The sequence below is a fragment of the Choloepus didactylus genome, chromosome 11, assembly GCF_015220235.1.
Source record: "Choloepus didactylus isolate mChoDid1 chromosome 11, mChoDid1.pri, whole genome shotgun sequence".
NCBI classification, from domain to species: domain Eukaryota; kingdom Metazoa; phylum Chordata; class Mammalia; order Pilosa; family Megalonychidae; genus Choloepus; species Choloepus didactylus.
In genome coordinates, this window is record NC_051317.1 from 40,147,634 (window position 1) to 40,171,353 (window position 23,720).

General features: G+C 43.6%; 1 protein-coding gene across 1 annotated transcript in view; it reads right to left on the minus strand.

The window, feature by feature from the left end:
- Positions 1-23,720, minus strand: part of ANKH (ANKH inorganic pyrophosphate transport regulator) — a 166,883-nt gene that overhangs the window by 48,642 nt on the left and 94,521 nt on the right. The window contains exons 2-4 of the mRNA XM_037799538.1: positions 14,527-14,743; positions 5,528-5,646; positions 3,197-3,280 (exon numbers count right to left, since the gene is read on the minus strand). Of these exons, the coding sequence (XP_037655466.1) occupies positions 3,197-3,280; positions 5,528-5,646; positions 14,527-14,743 (420 nt within the window). The remainder of the gene's footprint in view (positions 1-3,196; positions 3,281-5,527; positions 5,647-14,526; positions 14,744-23,720) is intronic.

Here is a 23,720-nt window from a genome sequence, read left to right on the forward strand (position 1 = left end):
GCCAGGATTAAAATCGAGAAGGCTCGGTGATGAGGAGAGCTGCTCCCAGGGTGGCTCCTACGTTTCTGACGGGATGGTAGTGCCAATGATTAACTGAGGTGGGGAACTCAAGAACAAAGAGCTTGGTAGAGAATTTCATCAATTCAGGCTTAAGGCGTCTTTGAAGTATCTGAGGAGACACGTCACAGAAACAGCTGGGAGCCTTGTCTGGAGCTCAGAGGAGAGGACTGGGCTTCAGATCTGGGGATCATCGATCACATTAAAGATGGTATAAACCCAGGGCATAGATTAGATTCTTCATGAATAAAATAGAGTGAGAAGAGAGCAGGGCCTGGAGGAACTTGAACATTTACAATAGAGGGGAGTGAGCCTCCAGAGGTAGAAGAAAAAGCAGGGCTGTGGGGTTGTGAGAGCAGATGGAAGCTTCACGAAGGAGGGAGCAAGCGGTGGAGGGAAGGGCTGCTGCGAGGTCGAATAAGATACCTGAGACTGCCCATAGGGTGTAGTGGCATGAAGGTCAACAGGAAGAGCTATGTGGGTGAACTTATGCAGGTGGAAGCTGGCCTAGAGTGGGGGAAAGAATGAGAGAGAAGTGAAACAAAACTACCCTTCCAAGAAGTTTGGCAGTGAAGTAATAGAGAATTGCAGCTGAAAAGGTATACGGGACCCAGAGAAGCGCAAGACGCTGTGGGGTCAAGATGGAGGATGTCTAAGCATATGCACATCCCAAGAGAAATGACCCAGGGGAGAGGGAGTGACCACTGATCACCGAAGAGCGTTCCAGAGAGGAAGTCCGGGCAGGAGCCGAGGCACGGGTGGCGTCAGTGGCCCGAGACAGGAGGCGGGGCGGACACCTCGTCACCAACAAGGGGAATATGGTGATGATGCAAGGATTCGAGGGTAGGCTTGTAGGTTTGGGGACTGGAAGCTGAAGAATTTGGTTGCTTCAATTTTGTCAGTGAAGTGGGAAATGAGGTCATCTGTTGGGAAGTGGGACAGAGGTAGAGATGATCTGGAATAGTTACTACAAGTCAGCTGAGGTGAGTGGTCATATTGTGAGTGCAAAGTTTGATCTGCTTTCCCCACCGTGGAGCTCTTTTGCAGGTGCATTTGCTGCCTTGGCGCAGAACCTAGGGCTGATTCTGGACTGGGGTTTTGCCAGAAGGTAGAGGTGAAGAGGCAGGTGACAAGTGGATGTAACTGATAGTCCTTGGGATCTCAGCTGGATTCACAAGGCCAGAGATGAGGTCTAACAACCTAAAAGAATCTTTATTTGGACATTGAGCAAGTCAAGAAAGTCCAGTTGATTACGAAATAAGACAAACGCAGCAACATTTTCTATTAATCCCTTAGCAATAGGACTGGTTGGAACACATGACTAATACAGTGACAGTGGCATTGCCCGTTTGAACCAAACTAAGAGCCCTTTTGTACTGCTGACTCAGGTGTGAAATCAATTAGATTAGTAAAATAATAAAACCTGAAAGTTGCTTCTGAGATTCAAGACATTATAAACTATTTTCATTTTATTGTTGGTGACTACTCGCTATCTATGCCAAGGTGATATTTCAAAGTAACTTTCAAAGGATGTATTTACTCATTAACGAATTAGGTAATTAGCAAGTGCTTTCAAGTAATGAGGCTAACGAAGGTATTCTGACCCTGATAAAACACCAAACTGGTTACTATATTTTAAAAATGCACAAGCAGTGATTATAGAATCAATAAAGGAAGAGCTTAGGGGGAAACGACTTAAGAACAAAAAAAGAACTTATTTCCCCAACCCTGAGGTTTAAAATAACCACCACCAGCAACAGTCTGAGGCCAGATGGCATCTGAATTCAGCTTCCGTCATTCCTGTTAGCCAGATCTGTGTAGTCTGAACTTGTGGGCCCAACCTCAACGGGCAAAGGCCCAAGATCAGGCTTAAAACTGAGAAGGAAAACGGCTGTAGGCGTATTGGCAAAGCCCTCTCAGTGGTACGTTTTTTCTTCCGCCCTTGAATACTTACGATATTTATCTTAGGCTAAGTTAACTTTTTTTTTGGTCTTTTAAGAAGCACACATCTACAAATGCTCACTGAGCTGCTGATTTGGTGATGTCAACTTTTGGAACGAGAGGTGCATCCTTAATTTCAAATTTAAGTGATTAGGGTCAGTAAAGCAGTTTAGTTCATCTCTCAGGGGATGAATGAAAAGCAAGACTAGAACAAAAATCTTCAATTACTTACAAATAAAATTATCAAGGTTGTATCAGAGAATGATATTAGCTAGTACACAGACACATGCACAAAGCATTAGCAGGAATTATTTTAAATTACTTTTGATGGTGATCCAGGGAGTAAACACAATTAATACGGACATGTAGTTCTTGACTTTGGGAAGGTACTAATTGTTGAACAGTAGTTTCAAAAAGGTGGCTAAAACACAAATGTGTACAATGGGGGGAGAAAAGGAAGAAATGCATGGAGATATTCAGAGAATGGAATTGGGAATTGGGAGAGGAGCTTAGAAAAGACAGTCTAATCTCCTCCTCTATAAAGAAATCTTTCCCTCAAATTCCTGATTAATGGGACAGGGTAGAACTGGGGTTCAGTCTAAATTTTCTTCTGTGATTTCTTTGGCAGTGTCCTTGGTGGGAGAGGAAAGAAAGGACGACAGAGGACAGGTGCAGGTATCGCACACAGACCCGGCCCCAACAGGAAATGAAGGGGAGGCCCTTTTCCTCTCGGGCTCGTGGAAACTGCTTCCGGTTCTTTTAAGCGGGGAAATGATGTCTGAATGGCAGCGCACCGTGGCAACCGTGGCGAAGAAACTACATTTAAGAGGAATTTCCGAGAGCAGTCTCTCTAGAACGGAGTGATGGACTCTAGAACGTCGGGCTGTGCAGAGGGTGCTCGGCCAAGCGCACGGTGAGCCTCGGACCACCTGAAGTGTGGTCTACAGTCATTCCACTTCAGGCTCTTTAAAACCTCAGACACTAGGTCCAAATTCCTACAAGCCTTGTTCTAGCAAGATCATGCACACTTTTATCACAGCGAGTTTCATTGATTCATTCGTTTAACAACATCCATCGAAGTCCTCTTTTGTTTGGGTAAAGTGCTGACCAGGTCAGGCTGAACGTGAGGGCAGCACGTAGTGAATGAATGAAAACACGGCCCCCAGCTGCGGCCTCCGACACCCGGGGCCACATTTACCTGAGCTATGACATCTGAGATTGAGGCACATCCCACCAGGAAACTGTATTTGTGTTTTAAGAGAATGCCAGCATGGGTCCACGCCTGCCAGAGAGGAAAGAATTTGGTATGAGACACATCTTCAGGTTTATATGGTTTCTGTCCTTACCATTTACTGGGTGTTGCTGAAACACATTTTATGTCCCCCAATGCATTAAGAGCACAGATCTGATGTTTTTTCATGGGTCAGAAATTACCATGATTTGGGGTGGTGGCCAGATCGACGTTAGATTTTTAAGTGGAATGGGGTTACCGCACAGGATTTCCTTAGTACTAATTAGACGCAAACTTGTGTATCTGGTAGGTGTGTGTGCCTGGCAGGACTCTGAACACGTTCTCTTTGAACATTAGGAATCACAAAAGAAACAGCATTATGTGCACATGTGAAGCATGTTTTAATGAGGCCTCTAATTTGGTTCTGAGTTATTACAGTCATTACCAGTTCTCATTTACTGATTAGGATTCTCCTAATTACTTGGCTTCAAGTGTGGCCAGGATCTGAGCTGCCACTTTGTGTCTTTGGGGGAAATCAGGAGGAAGGTCTAGGAAGGGTGTGGACATTGAAAAGCACAGGGGAGGGCAGGTTTGGGGAAGATTCCATGTTCACAACAAGATTTGTTCAAGGAAGTTCATGACAAGATTTGTTTGTGGATCATCCTTCTTACCTTTAAAGGCTTCTTACCTTTGGTCTGACCGAAACACAGTCAGACAAGTGTTATTTATTCCCTGGATCTGTGTCAAGCTAGCAGCTGCTACATCGACTTCCCTCCTTCACTCATAGATCCCAAGGTGCGAAAAGTTAAATGAACTATCAACTATGGAGAACATTTGCAAATAGTGGCTTGTGGTCGGTCTTTGTTGCCTGAAAGCCACCTGATGATAAAGTTTGTGGTTTTCCAACATTATCTCCCCAGCCAATACTTCAAGGGTGGGCTGGGGGTGAAGGAGGGGAGAGCAGAGATGACCTACTCTAAGTTTTCATTTGTTTGGTTTTTATTAGCAGTCTCTTGCTTCTATATTGGGGTCCATGGGGGGATTTATAGATGAAAGATGAAAGAATACCAATCAAATACCACACAAATGTTCTCATGTTACACTGAGTTTTAGAAACTCTCTCATGGCAAATAAATACAGCTGAAGGGGAGTGGAGTACATGGTGCCTAAGAGTCTACCATCCACTTTTACTAGTAGTCCCGAAGTCCCAGGATTCATTCTATAACTGTAATTCTTCTATGACTTTACGGCATCCACACTTTCACTACAGATGGGACAGAGGCATTAAAGCAATATCGTGGACTCTGTCTAGAAAGTTAAGCTTTAACTTTTCAGGTCTGAGAAAGGACACACCATTCAGCTCTCTACCTGATTTAAAGGTGCTCTGGTACCACCATAAGTCGATTTGGGTATCATAGGGTATTTGATTCTATGGACCATAAGGCTGCATCAACTACTGGAGTAAATGCATCCTATGATAAGCAAGAAAAAGAAAACGCAGGTTCAACTGTTCAGAGGGCCCACTTCCCCTGCTTAAAGAGACGTAATGACAATTTAGAACCAGATCCATAACTGAAATAGTTTAATGGGTAAGGCAACCATGCAAAACATTAGGAAGTTTTCCAAGATTCAATGAGGGCTCCTCAGTAACCTAACTATAGGTAAACTAAGGCCTGTAATGGTAACATTTTAGATGATGGACCATATGTATTTTTACCTTGCCTCATTCCTTGAAGGATTTGAGGCTGCTGCCTCACCTTGATATTGATGTCCTCACATGCCTTATGTATAAAAACTTTGAGCTACGGGGTGGTAAAATGCTGTACAGATGAGCATACATATTTTTAAGTCTCCTCCCAAGGGTGATTTAAAATAGAGCCCAAAGAAAGGGTTTATTTTCCAGCATTGGACATGATTGGAAATTTTTTTCTTAGCTTACACTATTTTATATCTATAACACAGATGAAAAGAAAAGAGCATTATCTGAGAACTCTTGGGTATCATCCATGGAAGTAAGCAACCCTGAGCTAATAGAGTAAGGCTGGTTATTCAAGTAATGAAATCCCATTAGTATGTTCAAAGGGATTTCTTACTCTAGAAAGCTTTGGGTGCTTATACAACACATGAATGTATGAAAAAACTAGCCTGATTCCTTGCTCCTGAATACATTAGAGCAGAACTTCATATGTGAATCAAAATTTTCAAATGGGCTCTCTTGCCACTCGCCAGAGCTTGTGGTAAGCATAGACAACTCTTATAAAATAAATCATCACGATATCTGGAAAACAGTCTACTCACCATCGCGTCCATAAATGGGAAGGCAGCAAGATACAGGAAGGCCCTTCTCGTTTTGTTTCCCACTGACTCATCCACGTGGTGCAGTTTATTGATAATGTAGTAGCCTAAATCACTATAGGCTGCAAAGGATCAAAAAACACACATGGCAATGTTTAGAAGAAGCTATCTTTATGTGCTTTTTATCTCAAAATAGAAAAACTTAACAACGTAATGTTTGTTGTAGAAAAACTAGAAAATTACGTAAGTAGAAGGAAATCATCTACAATCTCATCCCTCTTCTCAGAGGGGGGTCATGGCTAACCCTTGGGGTTCTGGTTGACCAGTTGTTTTATGGATGTGTGTGAATGTGTGTGCACATGGGGGTAGTAGGTAGGCGTGTTCTGACATAAAAATAAGATAATATGTATTCTCTTGTCACTCCTCTTCATGCTATGGTTCTACATTTTAATGGCTGGAGAGACTACCTTTTTGGAGATTCACTTAGTATCAATTTACTCCATCTCCTATGATTGTACATTTAGGTTCTTTCCATTAATTTGATATTATTTTTAAATGCTTGAGGATAGGCTTGAAGCTAAGTGCTGACATGTTATTTCTAGTTACTTATTAGGGGAAAATTCCTAGATGTTAACATGCCTCCTTCAGTAACAATTTTAAATCTAGGATTTTTATGAACTACCATTCCTTTTATTTCATTTCTTTGGGAGGAGAACTGGTGAATTTTGGGCGTAGTCCCACCCTGAGGGAAAACAACTCAAAGTTGTCTCTGAAGTCCCCAGAGCTGAGGACATGTTACCAGCATGTGATGGGAACATAATACACACTCCGTCGATACGAGCTGAATGAGTGTGCATGTGCCTCACAGATATGAAGGAAGAAAGGAAAAGGTCTTCCCAATGCATTTGGACAAATATTATTGGCAAAGATTAAATAAAAATGTATCTAAGCTCCACTTCATTGATCCACATTTGACTATATATGAAAGTAATAATCTCCAATTTCTTCACAGTGCTTTACACAGTGCTTTAACAGTAGGTGTTCCCACTGTTTTCATTCCTTGATAAATATGAATATTAATATACTTGAAAACTACAGGAGCTGCTTTAAAAATAGAAAGAGATTGAGTGTAGCGAGAGCCTTACTTTGGGTAAAATACCATGTTAAAAATTCATGGAGTATGACAATATTTCAAAGTTTGGGGGATAACATTATCATGTTAAGTGGTAAAAAAAAATAACCCTCCATCTCTTGTTGGGATTAATTTTGGATTACGGGAATTTTGAATCATGTGAGGTCTTTGGGATGACATCAAGGATATTTCCAGTAGCAGAAGTGCAAGAAATGATTTCAAGGGGTGGGAGGCTGGAATGGGTAAGACACCCAGAAAACAAGGTGTGTGTTGGGGGTGGGGTGGGGGTAGGGAGCAGCACAGGCAAAGTCAGGAGGAGTGGTCCAAGTCCTCCAAGAAGGGACCGAAGTGAAACCCAAAAGGTGTGCTGCTGGGGGGCTGAGATATCTGGTGAGCAGTGTGGCACCAGGTGTGCAGGGAGGTGCCAGGTGTGCAGTGTGGTACCAGGTATGCAGAGAGGCACCAGGTATGCTGTGTGGTACCAGGTATGCAGTGTGGCACCAGGTGTGCAGTGAGGCACCAGGTGAGCAGTGTGGCACCAGGTGTGCAGCGTGGCACCAGGCGTGCAGGGAGGTGCCAGGTGTGCAGTGTGGTACCAGGTATGCAGGGAGGCACCAGGTATGCTGTGTGGTACCAGGTGTGCAGTGTGGCACCAGGTGTCCAGTGAGGCACCAGGTGAGTAGTGTGGCACCAGGTGTGCAGTGTGGTACCAGGTATGCTGTGTGGTACCAGGTGTGCAGTGTGGCACCAGGTGAGCAGTGAGGCACCAGGTGAGCAGTGTAGCACCAGGTGTGCAGTGAGGTACCAGGTGTGCAGTGAGGCGCAATGGGTACAGGGTGGCAGGGAGATCAGTGCCACTGAGGCAGCAGAAGAGAAATCCAGGGAAAACATACCACACGACAGGTAAAGAAAAGCCTTGGGAGGATGGGATTGGCTACTGTGGGGGACAAGATAGGGAGGAAGCAGCTGCGACGACCCTTCGTTTTGATCAGAAGCCACACAGAGAGGAAAACAGATTCGAGAAGGCTTGACTTACGCTGGATGCCAGGGGTGGAAGGATCCAGTCTGACTGGGCAGCGAGGTAAGAGCTCAGCTGCCTTCAACCCAGAGCTAGAATGAAAATGTTAATCACACACACTGAACTGTCCACTCTGGGTGCCGTAGCTTGGGCATTTTGTCTCCAAAGTGTATCACTGCTTGCTATTCATTTGTTTGGTTTCCCCCACTGTTTCATGTCACTGGTTGACGAGCGGTCACTGCATGGTCACCTGCAGGTCGATGCCCGTCCCGTCCTGGTGGGGGCAGGGATGAAGGCAGCCAGCCAGTGCCCAGAGCAAGGGTGCCGGGCTGGCTAAGGACAGCTCGAGAGCCCAAATGCCCCAGTGCCCAGGTAGGTTAGAGTCGACATAAAACGGCAGCCGGGACACCTGACCATAATGGCCAGGGCTAGGGAGCACGAAGCTGGTGAAAGGCTGAGATCCAGAAGGGTGGAGGAGAGGAAAAGGAAGGGAAGGGAGGGGAAGAGAGGAGAGAGAGAGATATGAAAAGAGAGAGACAGAGAGGGAAGGGGCAGGTGGAGAGAGAGAGAGGGAGGGATCTGTTTTGGGGTTAGACTCTTGGGTAGTGGTGAGAAGGGGTGGGATGTGAGGTGAAGCAGCTGAGAGCAGGACATGCAGTTTGCTTGTGTTGCCCAGGAGCACAGTGGCCAACACAAGGGAGCTTCGCTGCCCTTTGTAAATATGTCTACTTACTAGAATATTTTAACTAAAACATCACAAACAGTGCCTTTATCTATGGTATTCAGAGGAACATTTAAAGTTGAACAGCCTGCAGGACAGCTGCCTGTTCTCGATCCTTTCTCCTGGGGATGAACCAGCCCCGTGTCCTGACCCGGGGGAACCGGGAGCTCCCCTGGCTGTTTCCTGCCTGCAGCTGGGGGCTGGGCTCCTTCCGGCTCGCCTGGTTTCAGGGCAGCTTGGGCCACACGGGCCAAAGGCAGCTTTTGCTTCTTTTCATTTCTTTTCAGTTTAGACTCTTCCTCTCTCAGCTACCAGAAGAAAACCTGGGGGGCTAAGGGAAGAAGCAGCTTTTGCACTTAGTTTTTCTTACTTCTCTTGCTCACTCATGGTGGAAGAGGAAGAATCTCACGAGAGGACGTTCCCGGGCTGTGAGCTGGGAGGGTGAAAGCCCAGCAACTGATTTGCACCCAGTCTCTCTGTCACCAGCCTCCCCCTCCATGCCCCGGAGCTATTTCCAGCCAGAGCTCTTGGCTGGGGGTAATCTGTTTAGAGGCTTTGTGTATAGTCCATAATTACCAGGCTGGCTGCCTCAGGAACAGTTAGTAACCTTCAAACTGCCTTACCAAGACTGCTCTGAAACAGCTGGTATTCCTTACGAAGAAGGTAAAAAGAGACTAAGTGAGGCTTCTGGACAGATGTAAATGGATTTCATGACGTGCGAGGCACCAGGGTGCTGACTCGGGCTGTAACAGGTCGGCTGCTTTGTCCACACAAGGACAAAGACAAAGGGCCGATGCGAGACGAGCGCTTCCGGCCTCAGACAAACGGACGACTGAATCGGGGTTTCTCTAATGTGTTCATCTCGAGTTACTAGCACTAGAAGCAAAATGAAATATTATACTAATTGAGACAATTCTGTATACACATATTTTCCCTTGGAGACTGAGGAAAAAGGAACACCCCCCCCCCCACCACCGGTGTAGTTACAGAACATGAATCTTTCAAAAAGACAAATTTAACAGCCCTTGTTCTAATTCCAATCCCCAACTTCTCATTGCCTGGAAGTCTTACAAGTACAGTGGACTCGTCCAGTATGTTCTATATACTAGGCTTTCTACCGCGGCAGGTAATTTCATACCCGGTTTCTAATGTGTCACTTCTAAAGTGTGTGTATTTATATGGCTGAGGCCACATTTAATTTGCTTCAACAAGGATGTGCTGAATGATTTGGCTGCATCAGGGGCTGTGCCACGAACCCAGCAGTGAATGGGGCAGCTTCCTGCCTGAGGGCTGGGGCATGGGCATATGAGATATATATATATATATATATATATATATATATATATATATATATGTATGTATGTATAGTAGATGTAACTATCTACAATCTGCACGGTGCAACATTGACCTGGAAAATTATGGGGAACAGGAGTTGCAAACATGGCATAAGCCTCAGAGAGATACCATAAATCCCCACTCTTTGTAATTTTGCAGCCCCTAATGTGAATAGTTGAGGCTATTTTCCCTACCCCTTGAACCCGGGTTGGCCAGTGATTTGTTTCGGTTGAGAGTGGGTGGTGGAAGTGCTGGAGTGCCAGCTCTGACCCTTGGCCTTGGCAGATCTCGTGCGCCCCCAGCCTCTCTCTCGGAGGCCTGCATGGCCATCTAAAAAGGCTCAGGCTTTGCTTGTGGAGGACGAGAGGCTACGTGGAAGAGAGCTCGGCTGTCCTAGCAGAAGCCATCTAGACCAGCCTCCAGTCACCTGACGGCCTCAGTGAACCTGCCAAGATCAGCACAGCCACCTCCAGACCCCCAACTGACCACAGAGGCATAAGCCCAGCCCAGCCCAAAAGAACCGCTCGGCTGACTCATGATTGGGGAACAAAAATTAATGCATGTTGTTTTGACTGCCTATCGGGATGGTTTGCTACACAGGAATAAATCGTGAGACGTCTTATACTGAAATAGCCTGTTTATTCCTTGCAATCATATTGGTTTAAATTATGTCAAGTGTTACCTAGTCACCCTGTAAAGAGCTGGTTTACAATCCAAATGGAAAAGTTTGTTGACAGAACCTCTCCAGGAATTACTTCAATTGCTCACTGTAGGAGTGCAAGAGCCCACAAGGATTGTGTTCCCCTGAGCTCTGCAGATGGCCCGACCTGCTCCAGAACATGGAAGGGGCCTTGCAGGTAGGTCAATGCTGCATGGAAACACAGAAAGAAATCTCAAATCCACAGCAATGGTTTCTACATCCACAAGAATCAGGAGGTTGGGCAATATTAATTTCCATGCAGGAGAAATTAACTTGGCTCCAAATGAAACCAAATCCAAGGTCAGTGAGTTTTCCTCCCTTTTATGGATGAAGTGGAAGAAATATAACACCCACACCTGGACTGTGAACCTAAATTAAGGTCTGATGGTGGTAAACCCTACACCCTGCAGTTTTAAAAAATGGTGTCTCATGGATAAGTCCGTGACAGGAGCCCACAGCCACAATTAAGCTTAAAATGGGACACTTACTGACAGTTGCCCAGCATAGGCCAAGAAAAACAGAGCCAGAAATACTCCGAGACTCCAGCAGTTTGGATCTTTGGCGCCAGGCTGTGGGTGTGCGTAACCTGGCCGGGGCTTTAGGGCTGCTGGATCTTCTGGATGTCTGGCCTGTCAGTCAAACACAACCCCAAGTCTCCATCACTTGCTTAACACATGGTTGTGTGTGCAGGAGGAGGGTGCTGGGTGCAATTTCTGGAACTATCTTTCCCTGACATTGTTACCAAGCATTCCTGGGGAAGGGCCTGTGCTGTCAGTTAGTCCACTCCAGCCCTGTCTGGAGAAACCCACAACCATGTGCAAATGTCTCAAGGATGCCAACGGCCTATCTCAGCAGTGGGGTCCAAAAGGAAAAAAAAGGAAAGAAAAAGAATAAGAAACACAATGAAAAACAATCCTCTAACTACAGCAAATATGAGAAGGACCCAGAAAAGCTTCTCTCTTTTATTAGAAGCAAACACAATTAATAACAGATGACAATACAAGAGCTTTTGGGGCTCTCTGACCCGAGCCTATTTAATACGTCCGATTGTGATCCATTAACTGGAGGGTAGAGATGACAGCGTGAGCTCTTCTACAATCTCAGGCTCCAAATGTACTGTACTGTCTGCTTTCCACATCTTTTCTTCAGAGGTGCTTTTTCTTCTGTTTTCTTGCTATCACGAGGCTCTCTTCAGTCCAGGGGTGGTTTTGAACTCCCCCTACTTTGACTTTGGTTTACTTCTGCTGCCCCTCAAGAGCTCTGACTAGCTGAAAACAGCTCTCTCCAGCATCAGTTCTGGAAGCACACACTTCCCTGTGAGCTATGTGTGTGCTTAAGGAGCAGGGTGTGTTGGCCACCGTATCTTTGGTACCCATATCCCTTCTATTCCAATTTTTGATCATTGGGCACCCTGGAATGATATGACCACTGATGCGACAGGTGGGAGTTGGATCATTTAAAAAGTGAGTGAAATAAAGGGTAATTGTTCTTCTGCCTCTTCCTTAGTCTTGGGAAGGATAACTTACAGAATAAAAGCCTCCAGTATTCAAAGCAGGAGGAGAAGCTCCTTTCATGCTAAAGGTTTACCTTTTTACAGTTAAAATAGCTCACACTCGCATCAACAGCCTCTAGATGGGAAATGAATGGAGTTTATCAGTGTTCAGGAAGATGAGAAGAGGGAATTATATTTGTGAAATGCATAAGAAGCAACATGCTGGGAAAAGCAATTAATATCTTGAAGGATAAAAGAATAAACAGGTAGAGCAGGAAGCAAAGCCATTAAATGAAAAAAAAAAAAAATGCATACTGCCACAGTGTTGCTCAAATCAAGAGAGCCTGATACCGGACTGAATTAACATCAACCAACAGGCAAGGAGAGTCACCGTATGGAATTTTATATGGATATATAGCAAAATATTAATTTAGAGAGGGGGTCAAATTTTTGACTCCATCTTTGTACCAAACATAAAGAAAAAATTAGGAGGGTTGCACTGCAGGGCAGCTCATCCTTTCAGAGTAATTAAGCCTTGACCCACTCCATGAGGCCTTTATATCACTGCCCCTCTAAAATTAGAGATCTTGATAAAAGGAAATCAATTGATTCAGGTGAAGCACCTACAAAGGAAAGTTTTAGGCAATTATACTAGTTTCGCCAGAACAAAAGGATAAATTGTTTCAAACTTAGATTACTTTGGTTCCCTTCCCATTCTGTGAAGTAAGCATGGATTCTTGTCCTCATTCTAGGTCTTACTCAGGAGCTGTTGATGCAGGGAGGGAATTTATATTCATTTCAGTATAAGCAGAAGCAAATATAATTAGAAAGACTGCCTGAGATCATATGATGACTTCTTGAGCCAAATGTATTTGGAGTATTTGCTTTTTCTGTTTTATCTGTGTCACCACTCCCCTGTCACAAGCATAGTTATCCAAGAGCTGATGGAGGTGGAGATGGGGAGGGAGAGAGAGTTACATCCTATCAAGGAGCATGCGGTCAGGATTATGGAAGCAAAGGATGGACAGGATCTGGGTATAGAGAAGCTAGCAGGACTAACAGAAGATGAAGGAGCAAGGTGAGCAGAGATAGATGATAGAGCAGACCCCAGAAATATCAACGTGAGAGAGCAATTCAAGAGTAAGGTGGAAAATTGAAACGGGCCAATCACACGAGAAAAGGGAAAACCAGTAAAAGTTGCGCTTTCAGTGTTCAAAAGAAACGGCTATGAGCTTTCTTTGCAACTGTAGAAAATATCTGTTTAGTAGAAGGAAGAAAAGCTGTAATTATAAAAATACTAATTGTGATAAACACTATTATTAAATCTAGTTGGGATGCAGAACTCTTCTGGTTTGAATTTAAAATTTTACAATTATGTTTTTAAATGTAAAAATTAAGATTAATTTGTAAAGTGACGATGACTATTACTTCAGTGACGGCATTTTCCTCACTATGGTTTAAAAAACACAGTACCCTCAGCTTTTCTCTTCCATAGTTATTAACAGCTAGTAATTAGCTATTAGTCCCAAAGTCTCACTACACCACAGCTAAACCAGGGATGGCAGATTTATTTGGAATGCCAAGTAAAAAAGAATAGTAACAAAAGTAATTGTCACCTATTTATGTAAGTCCCATCTTTCAAAACAGAAAAAGTGTGGAATTTTATCAAATATGTATATCATCTTTGAAAACGGCCAAGAACAAATCTAGCTGCAGCAATTTTCTTCAAATAGAAGATATTTACTTGTAGATTCAGTTATGTGGGCAAACATGAGCTCTCTTCCAAATAAAGTGCAAATGCTTTGGGTTGACCTTCTGGCTCCTTCTTTCCCCACTGACATTGACAGTTTCCCTACAGCCAGGGCAGATTTTAGGCCACACGATGAGTTTGTAAGTGTTGTTCACAGAGCTTTACGCAACTGAGTTCATCAGATTTAATATTCAGTTTTTGTGCTGGATAAGCAAAGCTGTTCTAAGGCCACAAAGTTCCAAAGTCACGTCCCTGGGGTTTTATCACCAGCAAGAAGGCAGCAGAAGCAGAACTCCCACCCTAAAGGAATGTGCTTTTCCAAGATCTTGGTTAACCTGTGGGTCAATCACTGTATGTGTGATGCAGCTTTCTTGTTGTTTGACGGAAAGAGCGTTATATCAAGAGTACTTAGTTTGATCTTCAAATAATACATAATGAAGCCCTCTAGCTCACTAATTTTAATAAATAAAAGATCTGTCCATTGTTCTCATTAACAGTAAGCATTTTCAATAACAATCACTATATTTTATTGTTAAAATTTAACAAGTCTATATAATAATGCCATTATCTAACAAAGCCAACACATTGTGGACGTCACTGAATGCTAGTCCTGGATATGATCATCCGGTAACAAAATTAACTCCCTCCCTGACACATGGTTCAGGAATCAGGGATGCAAAAGCACAGCTTCCTAGAGAAAAGAGAATTTATTTTCTTGAGCTAGGAGCACAAACTCCATTCCTTCCATTCCCTGAAGTTTTCACAGGAAACATAATTACAAAAGTCACTGATTGCCATAAACATACCCAATTAAATACACATGAAGCAGACACCTCCTCAGGGGGACTCCTTACCTATGAGAGTGTGAAACACAGCGGCGACGGCTCCGGCCACCACCATGCACAGCACGGCTTTGGTCCGGTCCCGCTTGCTGTTCACGAACACCAGGCCCACGTTTTTGAAGTCACTCATGGGGCCCGTGAAGAACTTCATTAGGGAATAGGCCAGCCCATAGCTGGCCAGCATTTCCACCGCATCTTCCTTTACAGCCGCAATGCCTCGGTTCAAGGCCTGTGGAGGAGGAAAAGACAACCCACAAGCAGCATTAGACACGTCGTCTCGTCTCAGGGGAATCCCACTTCCAAACCCAAACTCAGCAGAGCACGTTTCTGAAGGCAAAGCTCACTGTGATTTGACAAAGGTTATTAGTTTTCATTTTCATCCATATTAGCTTCAATTTTAAATATCTTTTTGGAGGGAGATACCTATCCATTAGGGTTAAATAGAAAAAATCCCAACAAATATTTTATGTTAATATCAGAAAGTAATTCTAAAAGGTTTGGGTTAAAAATGGATTTAAAAAACCTAGCATGTTTATTTAGGCTGAATCTCTATATAGCAACAGGAAATACATGAACCAATATATATGGGGTGGGTAATGGTTTCTTTTTTCTTTAAACTGGTGTGTGTGTGTGTGTGTGTGTGTGTGTGTGTGTGTGTGTGTGTGTGTGGCCTTAACTACTGTGCACGTGTAATGTATGTTTACATTGTATGGGAGTGAGTTCTAGGCTATGACAACAGGTATTGACTCCAAACTTATCAACTGGGCATCAATGAATACTATTCACCTGATTCTTACTGCACTTTAACTTGAAAACACAGTTTTGATCTCTGTGCAAATATGAAAAGAAAACCTTTAGAGCAAATACAATGTTTTCCAATAACACTTGCTTCAGGAAGACACAGCAGTGGGAGATTCTTGCTCCTTTTACCATCCTTTGTACGAGACTCTCCGAGGGGCTGGGGCCTCATCCAGATGGTACCCCCAAACTTAAATTTTCCATCTTCCAGACAAATAAACTGCATCTGAAATGGCTGAAAGGGATGTCCAAGCAGACTTAAGAACTTTCTTACTAAAATGTTGCTAGAACATCACCCCGTCTTTAGAAACAGGGGATGGACTAAGCAGGAAAATCAGATTTCTGTGTCACCATGTTTTTTAAAATGACATGCTAAAGCCTTTGCCTGCCACTGCCATGCATACAACGGAGATACAGTAATATTCATAAATCCAACACTCAAGTCTCCGACTCATCAACTCAAAGTAGGAGAAATGAAAGAAATGTATTTTCTTGTCGACTCTCGCTTTTTGTAATTCTACAGTCATGTGGTTATAGTCCCCAGTCTGAGTGTGACCTGCTAGTACTGGCTAGAGCCACTGTGAACAACAGTAAGTGAGCCCATGGGTGCTTGAAGGAGGAAACCCAAATGCACCAAAAAACAAAACAAAAAACAAAAATCACAAATTAACCTTCAAGCACACACAGTATGTCAGAATCATACTGCATCATCATTATAACAAGACAAAGTAAACAAAATCTTTTGTGTTTCACTGAATCTAAGACTATCAATTGTAAGGTATATTATTAGTTTATATCCTACTGAGAAAGAAAAAAAAATGTTCCCAATTATTCTTGTAAAATGCCATTGATTATAAGATACGCGCATACTTCCGAGATCTAAAATGTGAAAAAACTGGCCCTTAGAATCTGTGAAGTAGTTACTGCATTTTGCACGTCAGGCTAGTCCTTGGTTTCAAAGGCTGATCTCGGTTGGGGCCCTACAGGTACTACAGTGTCAGCCTGCTCTCGGCATGGGCACAGGGAGAACTGGTCAGCACAACCCAAGGGGCTTCAAGTTCTCTGCTGGGATGTTTCATTCCCTTCACTTGAGGAGCCACACCTGGCTGACAAATGAAAAATGGTAGAGTTGAGCATTCTGTACAAAGCACTGCTAGGAGAAAAGATATTTACAGGAAGTACCAATGTGTAAAAATGACCTTAGTAAAATCTAGAATAAGAATGCATGACAGCTGTAGGTATTCAGTATCATTCTAGGCTAAGTTGGTACTTTATGAGTTAGTTTCTGAGAATTATTTCCAATTATATCTCTAATTTTCTTTTTTTTCTCCCCACTAGTAACTTAAAACCTTCCACCAGAACCTTCTTAACCTTTGCAGAGCAGACACCTGCCATGATGCCTTAGAAATAAATTTCCCTTCCATCAAAGCTGACCTAATACCTTAACACCCGAAAACAAACATAAAAACCAAGAAGCTCTTTGATGATAAATCCTGCCTTCACGGGTGAATCTAGTCAGAGGCCTCCTGCTGTGTGCCAGACCCAAACTTGATAATCTGCCAAATGAGTTTCGTGCTGTACTTTTGTGGTGGACCTGGCTGGCGCCCCACTCAGATGCCCTTTATAGAGCGGTGCCCTCGTCTTTGGTTGCCGGGGGTGTCTGGCCACTAAAGGCTCACAGTTGACTGCTCAGGAGTTTTGTTCCCTCTGGGTTCAGGCCCCCCCCCCACTTCCATCCCCGTGCAGGTAGCACACAGCCAAAGGCTGACTGACACAGCAGCTGGAAACGTCAGCTCCCTCGCCTCAGTGTGGGGCCGCCCCAGTACAGTTCACGCTCCAGAACGTCCTTGCTCAGCTCTGTCCACCGCCCTGTCCTGCTTCCCTCCCTCCCTCTCTCCCGCGAGCACTAGCTCACTGAATCCCCAACTCTGGTTCTGCTTCCAGGGAACCCAACTTATGACAACTTCTAACTGCGTTTCTCTCAGACACTGAGAAAAGTGTACGCTTTGCTTTTTTTCCTTCCCATGCTTCCCAAAATCTATGATTGTAAGTTTCCTTGTTTTTATTGCTAAAATGTTTGCTAAATCATAAATAAGTACATTATTTAGTACAAGTTTAAAAAGCATATAACAAGACACCTGAATAACCTATGACTAGACTTTCTATGTATCTTGTAGACAAAACTTTATTTTTTCTGTGCTAAAATGACATCGGCCCCAGCTGGGGCATCCACTGCACCACGTTTTCACCAATGGCTCTTTCCCTTAGCCCCAAACCCAGTGCTGAGGCAGGTGAGAAGAACGGGACACAGGCCACGACAACTTTGTCAGTGAGAGTGAGTGTGAAAAGTTCATTTAGCGCAACAACTATGCCAATTTGAGGAAAAATCACAGGTTTTAGAGTGAGGCAGACTTGAGTTGGAATCCACTTCTATCATTTAACTGCTGAGTGGCCTTGGCAAAGGTATCTATTATCTCTGGAACAACCCTAACTTGTCTTTTTTTTTTTTTTTTTTAAATCTTTTTTTTAATTGTAGAATGTAACATATATACATAGAAGTGATAACTTTCCAAGTGCAATTTAACAAGTAGTTAGCAAATTTCAAAGAATATTATAGTTACAGTTCCACAGTTTCAGTTATTTCCTTATTATATAATATATACAAAAAGGTAATATCTTTCAAAGTATGTTAACAAGTAGATATACAGGAAATTTCCAAAGTTGTTATGAGTTATAGTACCATAGTTTCAGTTACTTCCTTATTGTGAAATACAACATATATACAAAAAGGTATAGCTTTCAAATTACAATTTAACAAGTAGCTATAGAACAAATTTCAAAGGATGCTATGGGTTACAGTTCCACCACTTCAATTCCTTCCTTCTAGCTATTCTAATACACTAGCAACTAAGAAAAGAGAAAATTATATAAAGATTCAGTATTCATAATCCTTTGTTAAATTCCATCTTGTCTATTGCTACCCCTTCCTCTAATTCAATCACTTTCCTGATCTTCAGGGTATCTAGGCAGCGACCACCCTTGGGTGTTCATGTTGAAAAGGGGTGTCAACTTTATGAGCAAAGGGGACACATCCAGTTGATGTTCACGAAGAGGGTGTTGCCTCTGGGTTTCGGGACTTGGCGGGCATAGGAGCTCTCTCGAGGATTTAAGCTTCTGAAGAACACACTCAGTGAGTAAACTTTTACAGACTCTCAGACAGGGATCCGGGTATTCTTCAAGGTTTCCCGGACTACTGTTGACTTCGGCTTATCATTCTGTGGTCATTTGGCATTTCTAAGTGAAGCTTGCATAGGAATAACCTCCAGGACAGCCTCTTGACTCTATTTGTGTTGTCTTAGCCACCAAAACCTTATTTTGTTGCCTTTCTTTCCCCCCTTATGGTCAAAAAGGCATTCTCAATCCCTCAAATCCCTCAATCCCAGGCTCATTCCCAGAATCCATGTCCCATATCACCAGGAAGGCTCATTCATCTTGGGGGTCCGGTCCCACGTTGCGGGGGGAGGGGTGTGATGAATTTATTTGCATAGTTAGGCTTAGCGAGAGAAAGTTCACGTTTGAGTAACACAAGAGGTTCTCTGGAGGGACTCCTAGGCATAATTATGGGTGGGCTCAGCTTCCCCTTGATAACCATAAGTTTCACCCAAGCAAGCCTCAATATCAAGGGCTTGACTTATAAAGTACGGGGTTCCTAATTCACATAGCATATGCTATGTCCATGACAATCCATCCATATCTCACATTTTCATCACTTAGTTGTATCATCCTCATCACTCTCCACTGTAAACAATTCTCATGACCCAAAACATCTTGTAGCTCGTCAGCCCTTAATTATTTGTCCCTAGTATTTGTGTAATACTAGCATAGTATTCCTATTAATTATAGTCCCTAGTATGTAATACGTAGATTTTTCCCATATACCCTTCTGTTGTCAACTCCGTGCTACTGTCATACCTTGTAAGTATATCATGCAAGCACCTATCTATATTTGTGGTGCTGATCTGTCCTAACCCATATTTGATTGGATATAACTAGCTTCAGGGCACCAGGCAGTGACTGGCCTAGAAAAGGCACATGAAACAAATATTTTTGTCTATTTTGCTAACCACTGTACACCTACCATCTAGGTACAAAGTAAACAAGCAAACATTTGTTAAATGAATGAGTGAATTAGCATAATGCTATTTTCTACAGGAAACTTAATGTTCATACTAATTTTTATGAACTCTAAAAAAATACATTTGATCATATGATGTTATTGCTTGTAAGATTTACCATTGATTTAATGTTTTTAATGACTAACTAAATTAAATGTACACATTGACTGAAAAACATATCTTGATTTCAAGAAACATTAAAATGCAAGAAAAAAAGAGCTTTAGAATTGAGGACATTTGCTATATTGATGTCATTAACTTTATTATTCCCATTTGTGGCAAGTATTCCCACCAATTTGTTAGCTTCTTAATTTCATGATTTTCTTTTGATACCAGAAATATTATGTAGTCTATTAGTAATTTTTCTTGGAGTTTGTTTCCATTCTTTTGCCTTTGCCATTCTTACCCAGTCACAGATGTGTGAGCTAGTTTTAGTTTTATTTGCATGTTTACTTTTTATAATCATCTGAGAACTTAGGGTGTGAGATATGTATTAAAATTAATTTTCCTCAAATAGTTTACTTCTTCAAAACCATTTATTGAGTAAATCATCCATCCATTTCCTCGTGGCATTTTCCGATGATTCATAAAGTTCTTGTATGTCCTTCAGTCACCTATTGTCTCATTCACCTGGGTCTCAATGTGCTCTGCCTGCTTTTCCTCATAGCATGTGCACTACCTGGTGTTACACCATCTATTTCTTTGTTCTCTGTTTCATCATCTGTCTCCTCTCTGAGAAGGGACGCTCCAGGGAGCGTACAACTTTGGTTCACACCCACATCCCCAGACCTATGACATGGTAGGGAACCACATGGTAGGTGATGAATATATATTGGAAAAGAATGAAGTAAAATGTACGCACACAGTGTAAACATTCACTGTATAAAACACTAAAGACAAGCAACTTGCTAATGAGCTGAAAACTCCTTGGAGGGGCTTCTCTAGATGAGACTAGACAAGGAAGTCCCTCTACGGAGGTGATATTTGAGCAGAGACCCAACGAATGAAAATGAATCCATTGTATGAAGTGCTGGAGGAAAGCAAAGGCCTGTGGGAAAGTTCTGGTGTTTTTAAGAAACAGATTCATGGTGTTCTGTTACATGACTTTTTGTTCCTCCTAGGGAGTTAGCAAAAATGGAGAATGTTTAAAAAACAAAACAGAATAATAAGAAAACACCTCCAGGGAAATGGCTCTCAAATCTCAGAGGTGAGTTCCCAGGTATGAACTGTCATAGATCATTAAATCCTAAAGGAGATCCTGGCATTTTAAACTTGGGATACAGAGGCCAGAAAAATCTCTGTATTTCAGATGGAAATTCTTCAGGCCAAGAGGCACCTTCTCACCCCAAATCCTGCCAATCTTTTTATGCCAGTACTGAGAACAAGCACTCATTGCTCACTGGGAAAACACTGCATCCCTTGGGGAAGGAGGGGAGGAGGCAGCTGTGCCATCCTGAGGGTAAGGCTGGTGCACACGTCGCACAGCTCAGCTCCTGTCTGGGACATTGGGGAGGCACTCATGTAAAGGGATCATTTCTGGGGCTCAGTACAAAAACTGTACCATCAAACCACAACCCTGGCCACCATGGTGGGGAGTCAACCCTGGTCTGACTCCTCTGGGTCCAGAAAAACGCTCTTTTGTCATCTTCCCCGAGCAAGAGCCTTGGGGTCCTGCTCAAATAAGTCACATTCCCTGCCTGGGCCAACCTGTCCAGCCAAGAGTGACCTGTACAGCCTTTGGCTGCTGATGTCCATCTACCAGATAAAATCCCTGAAATGCTCTGAAGAGCTTGCCGGAGCCAGGCAAAAGGGGGGCAGTTGGCATGAGGGTGAGGAACTGGCAGTTGCACTTGTTTGTCGTTAACCCTGTTCCTCTAGCTCTGGAGGTGGGATGAGCATCCTCTGCCCCCCAAGGTTGCTTCCAGCCCTTACTGCCCTGCTTTTTGCAAACTCCTCGCTCCTTTGAGATGCACACCACTGAGCCAGGCTCCGCTCCAAACCTGTCTCCCACTGGCCTTCTGGTTCTCTGATTTTCACTGAGGTTCCTGCCATCTGGCTCCTAAGCTCCTCTATACCTCAGCTTCAGGGAAAGGTTTCAACATCCATACAGACAAGCCACCCAACACCCCCTCAGTTCTTTGAGCTCCTTCTTGCCAATGACTTCCTTGCCAACGACACCCACTCCTTTGGACATACCTTGGACCCCACTGTCCAGAGTTGTTCTACCCCTAAATTTTCAGTTAAAATCCAACCCTCTGACCACAATCTTCTGCTATTTTAGCTCCCCCCGTTTCTCCCATTCCACCTATTCTAAACCTCATTACACTTGCCATGCATTTGGCTCCTCCTGTCTTCCCTTCCTCACTGCTCTGGCTTAGATTTCACGGTCGTCACTTCAGCCGTGATGTACCAATATCCACAACTCATTGTCTGAAACTTCCTACTGGATTAGACAAGTAATTTGCCTTTCCCAGGTAAAGACACTTCTCATTTCTACTTCTGTTTGGGATTGGAGAACTGCTAGAATCAAATACACAACAATATAAGCTGCCACTACCCCCTCCTGGTTCTCCAACCTCGACTGGGCTGTTAGCCTCCCAGGCGCCCTTCTGGGCTTCCCTGGTGTCTCTCTTTCCCATCCTGTTCTCTCAGGATTCCTAGTCCATCTCACTCTTTCTTACTTAGCAGATACTCTCACCTCTTACTTCATCTGGAATATGGAATCCATCAATAGGAACTAAATTTCCTGTGTTTCTCTCCCTAGAACAACAAACGTCAGCAAAACCCATCTGCCCCAAACCCCTCCTTGCCTCCTCTCTCCTGCTGCAATGGGAAGAACAGTGCCCCCAGGGCATTACGCCCCTCTGCGCTTTCCGGGAGCCTTGTTCACATCCACGATCCTCCTCTTTCCTGCCTGTCCACCCTCTCCTCCTGGACTGGCTCTTTCCCATCAGCATTGATACACAGGCACATCACTTCCATCTTAAAAAGAAACCTTCTCTTGGCTCCATACTTCCCTCTTAGTTAACTCCCTCTTTCTCATCTTTTTTTTTTTTTTTTTCATAGCTAACTTTGACAAAGTCTGGTCTGTTCCCATTATTTCCTTTTCTGTCCTTTCTATTTACTCTTCAACCTGTTAGAATAGCAGTTCCATAGAGCAGGGACCTGGACTGAATACCCAGAATTTGTAACATGCTCTGGCCATATAACAAGTGGTTAACAAAGAATGGTCTGTTGAATGAACTCACTGAATTCTGGCTTCTGCCTTCCCCTACCCTGCACTTGCACTTTCTGCTGCAACAGATAGGTACTTTCCAGATTTATCTTTTGACCCCTCAGCAGATCTGACCCTGAAGGCCCACTCCCTCTTTCAAACACTTTTGCTCTCCTTTGGCTTCAATGACACTGAAGTCTCCAGGTCTTCCTCTTATTTCTTCTGAGTCAGCTCTTTTTCCTTGAGGTTTTCTCTTTCTTTGTCTCTTACACGTTAATCTTCTCCATCTGGGACCCTCTTCTTACTCTACACTCTCAATGAGTGATCCCATTCACCCCCACAACTCCAATTACTTCCATCTGCTCAGGATTCCTACATTCAGCCTTCCAGTTCAGATTGCTCTGAAGCTCCAAACCCACCTATCTTTATCTGAACATCCTACTGGAATTTCCCATTCTACATTTCCAAAACTGAATTTGCCTTATAGTAGCTGCTTGGATTCCTATGAACCTGGCCTTCCCCTTGGGTTCCCAGTTTGAGTGAATGCATGGTGGCCTTCCCACTCAGAAACCTGAGGATCTTCCTACATGCCTTATTATCCCTCACATCCACAGATTTCCTGGTCCCATTCATACTCCTTCCTTGGCCACTTGGGAATCTGCCCAGTTCTCTCTAGCACCATTATCAGGCCTTGGGTGAGGTCACAAGTGATCGTCCTACCCTCATGGCCTCTTCCAACTCTCCACACTGTGGTCAGAACACAAAAACCCAATGAGGTCACTCTCTTGCCCAAAGTCCTTTGATGGTTCCCCGATGCTCTCAGGAGAAGACACAAATTCCTGAAAGTGGCATCCAAAGCCCTTCAGGACTGCACCCCTTGTTTATAGACCATGGGATCCACCACCATTGTTCTAAGTGTCTGTAACCATGCCTGGCATCCAATAAATAGTTGTGGAATGAGTGAATGGTTACAAAGGCTCTTCATGATCTGACCTCTCTCACCTCTTTGGTCTCAACTC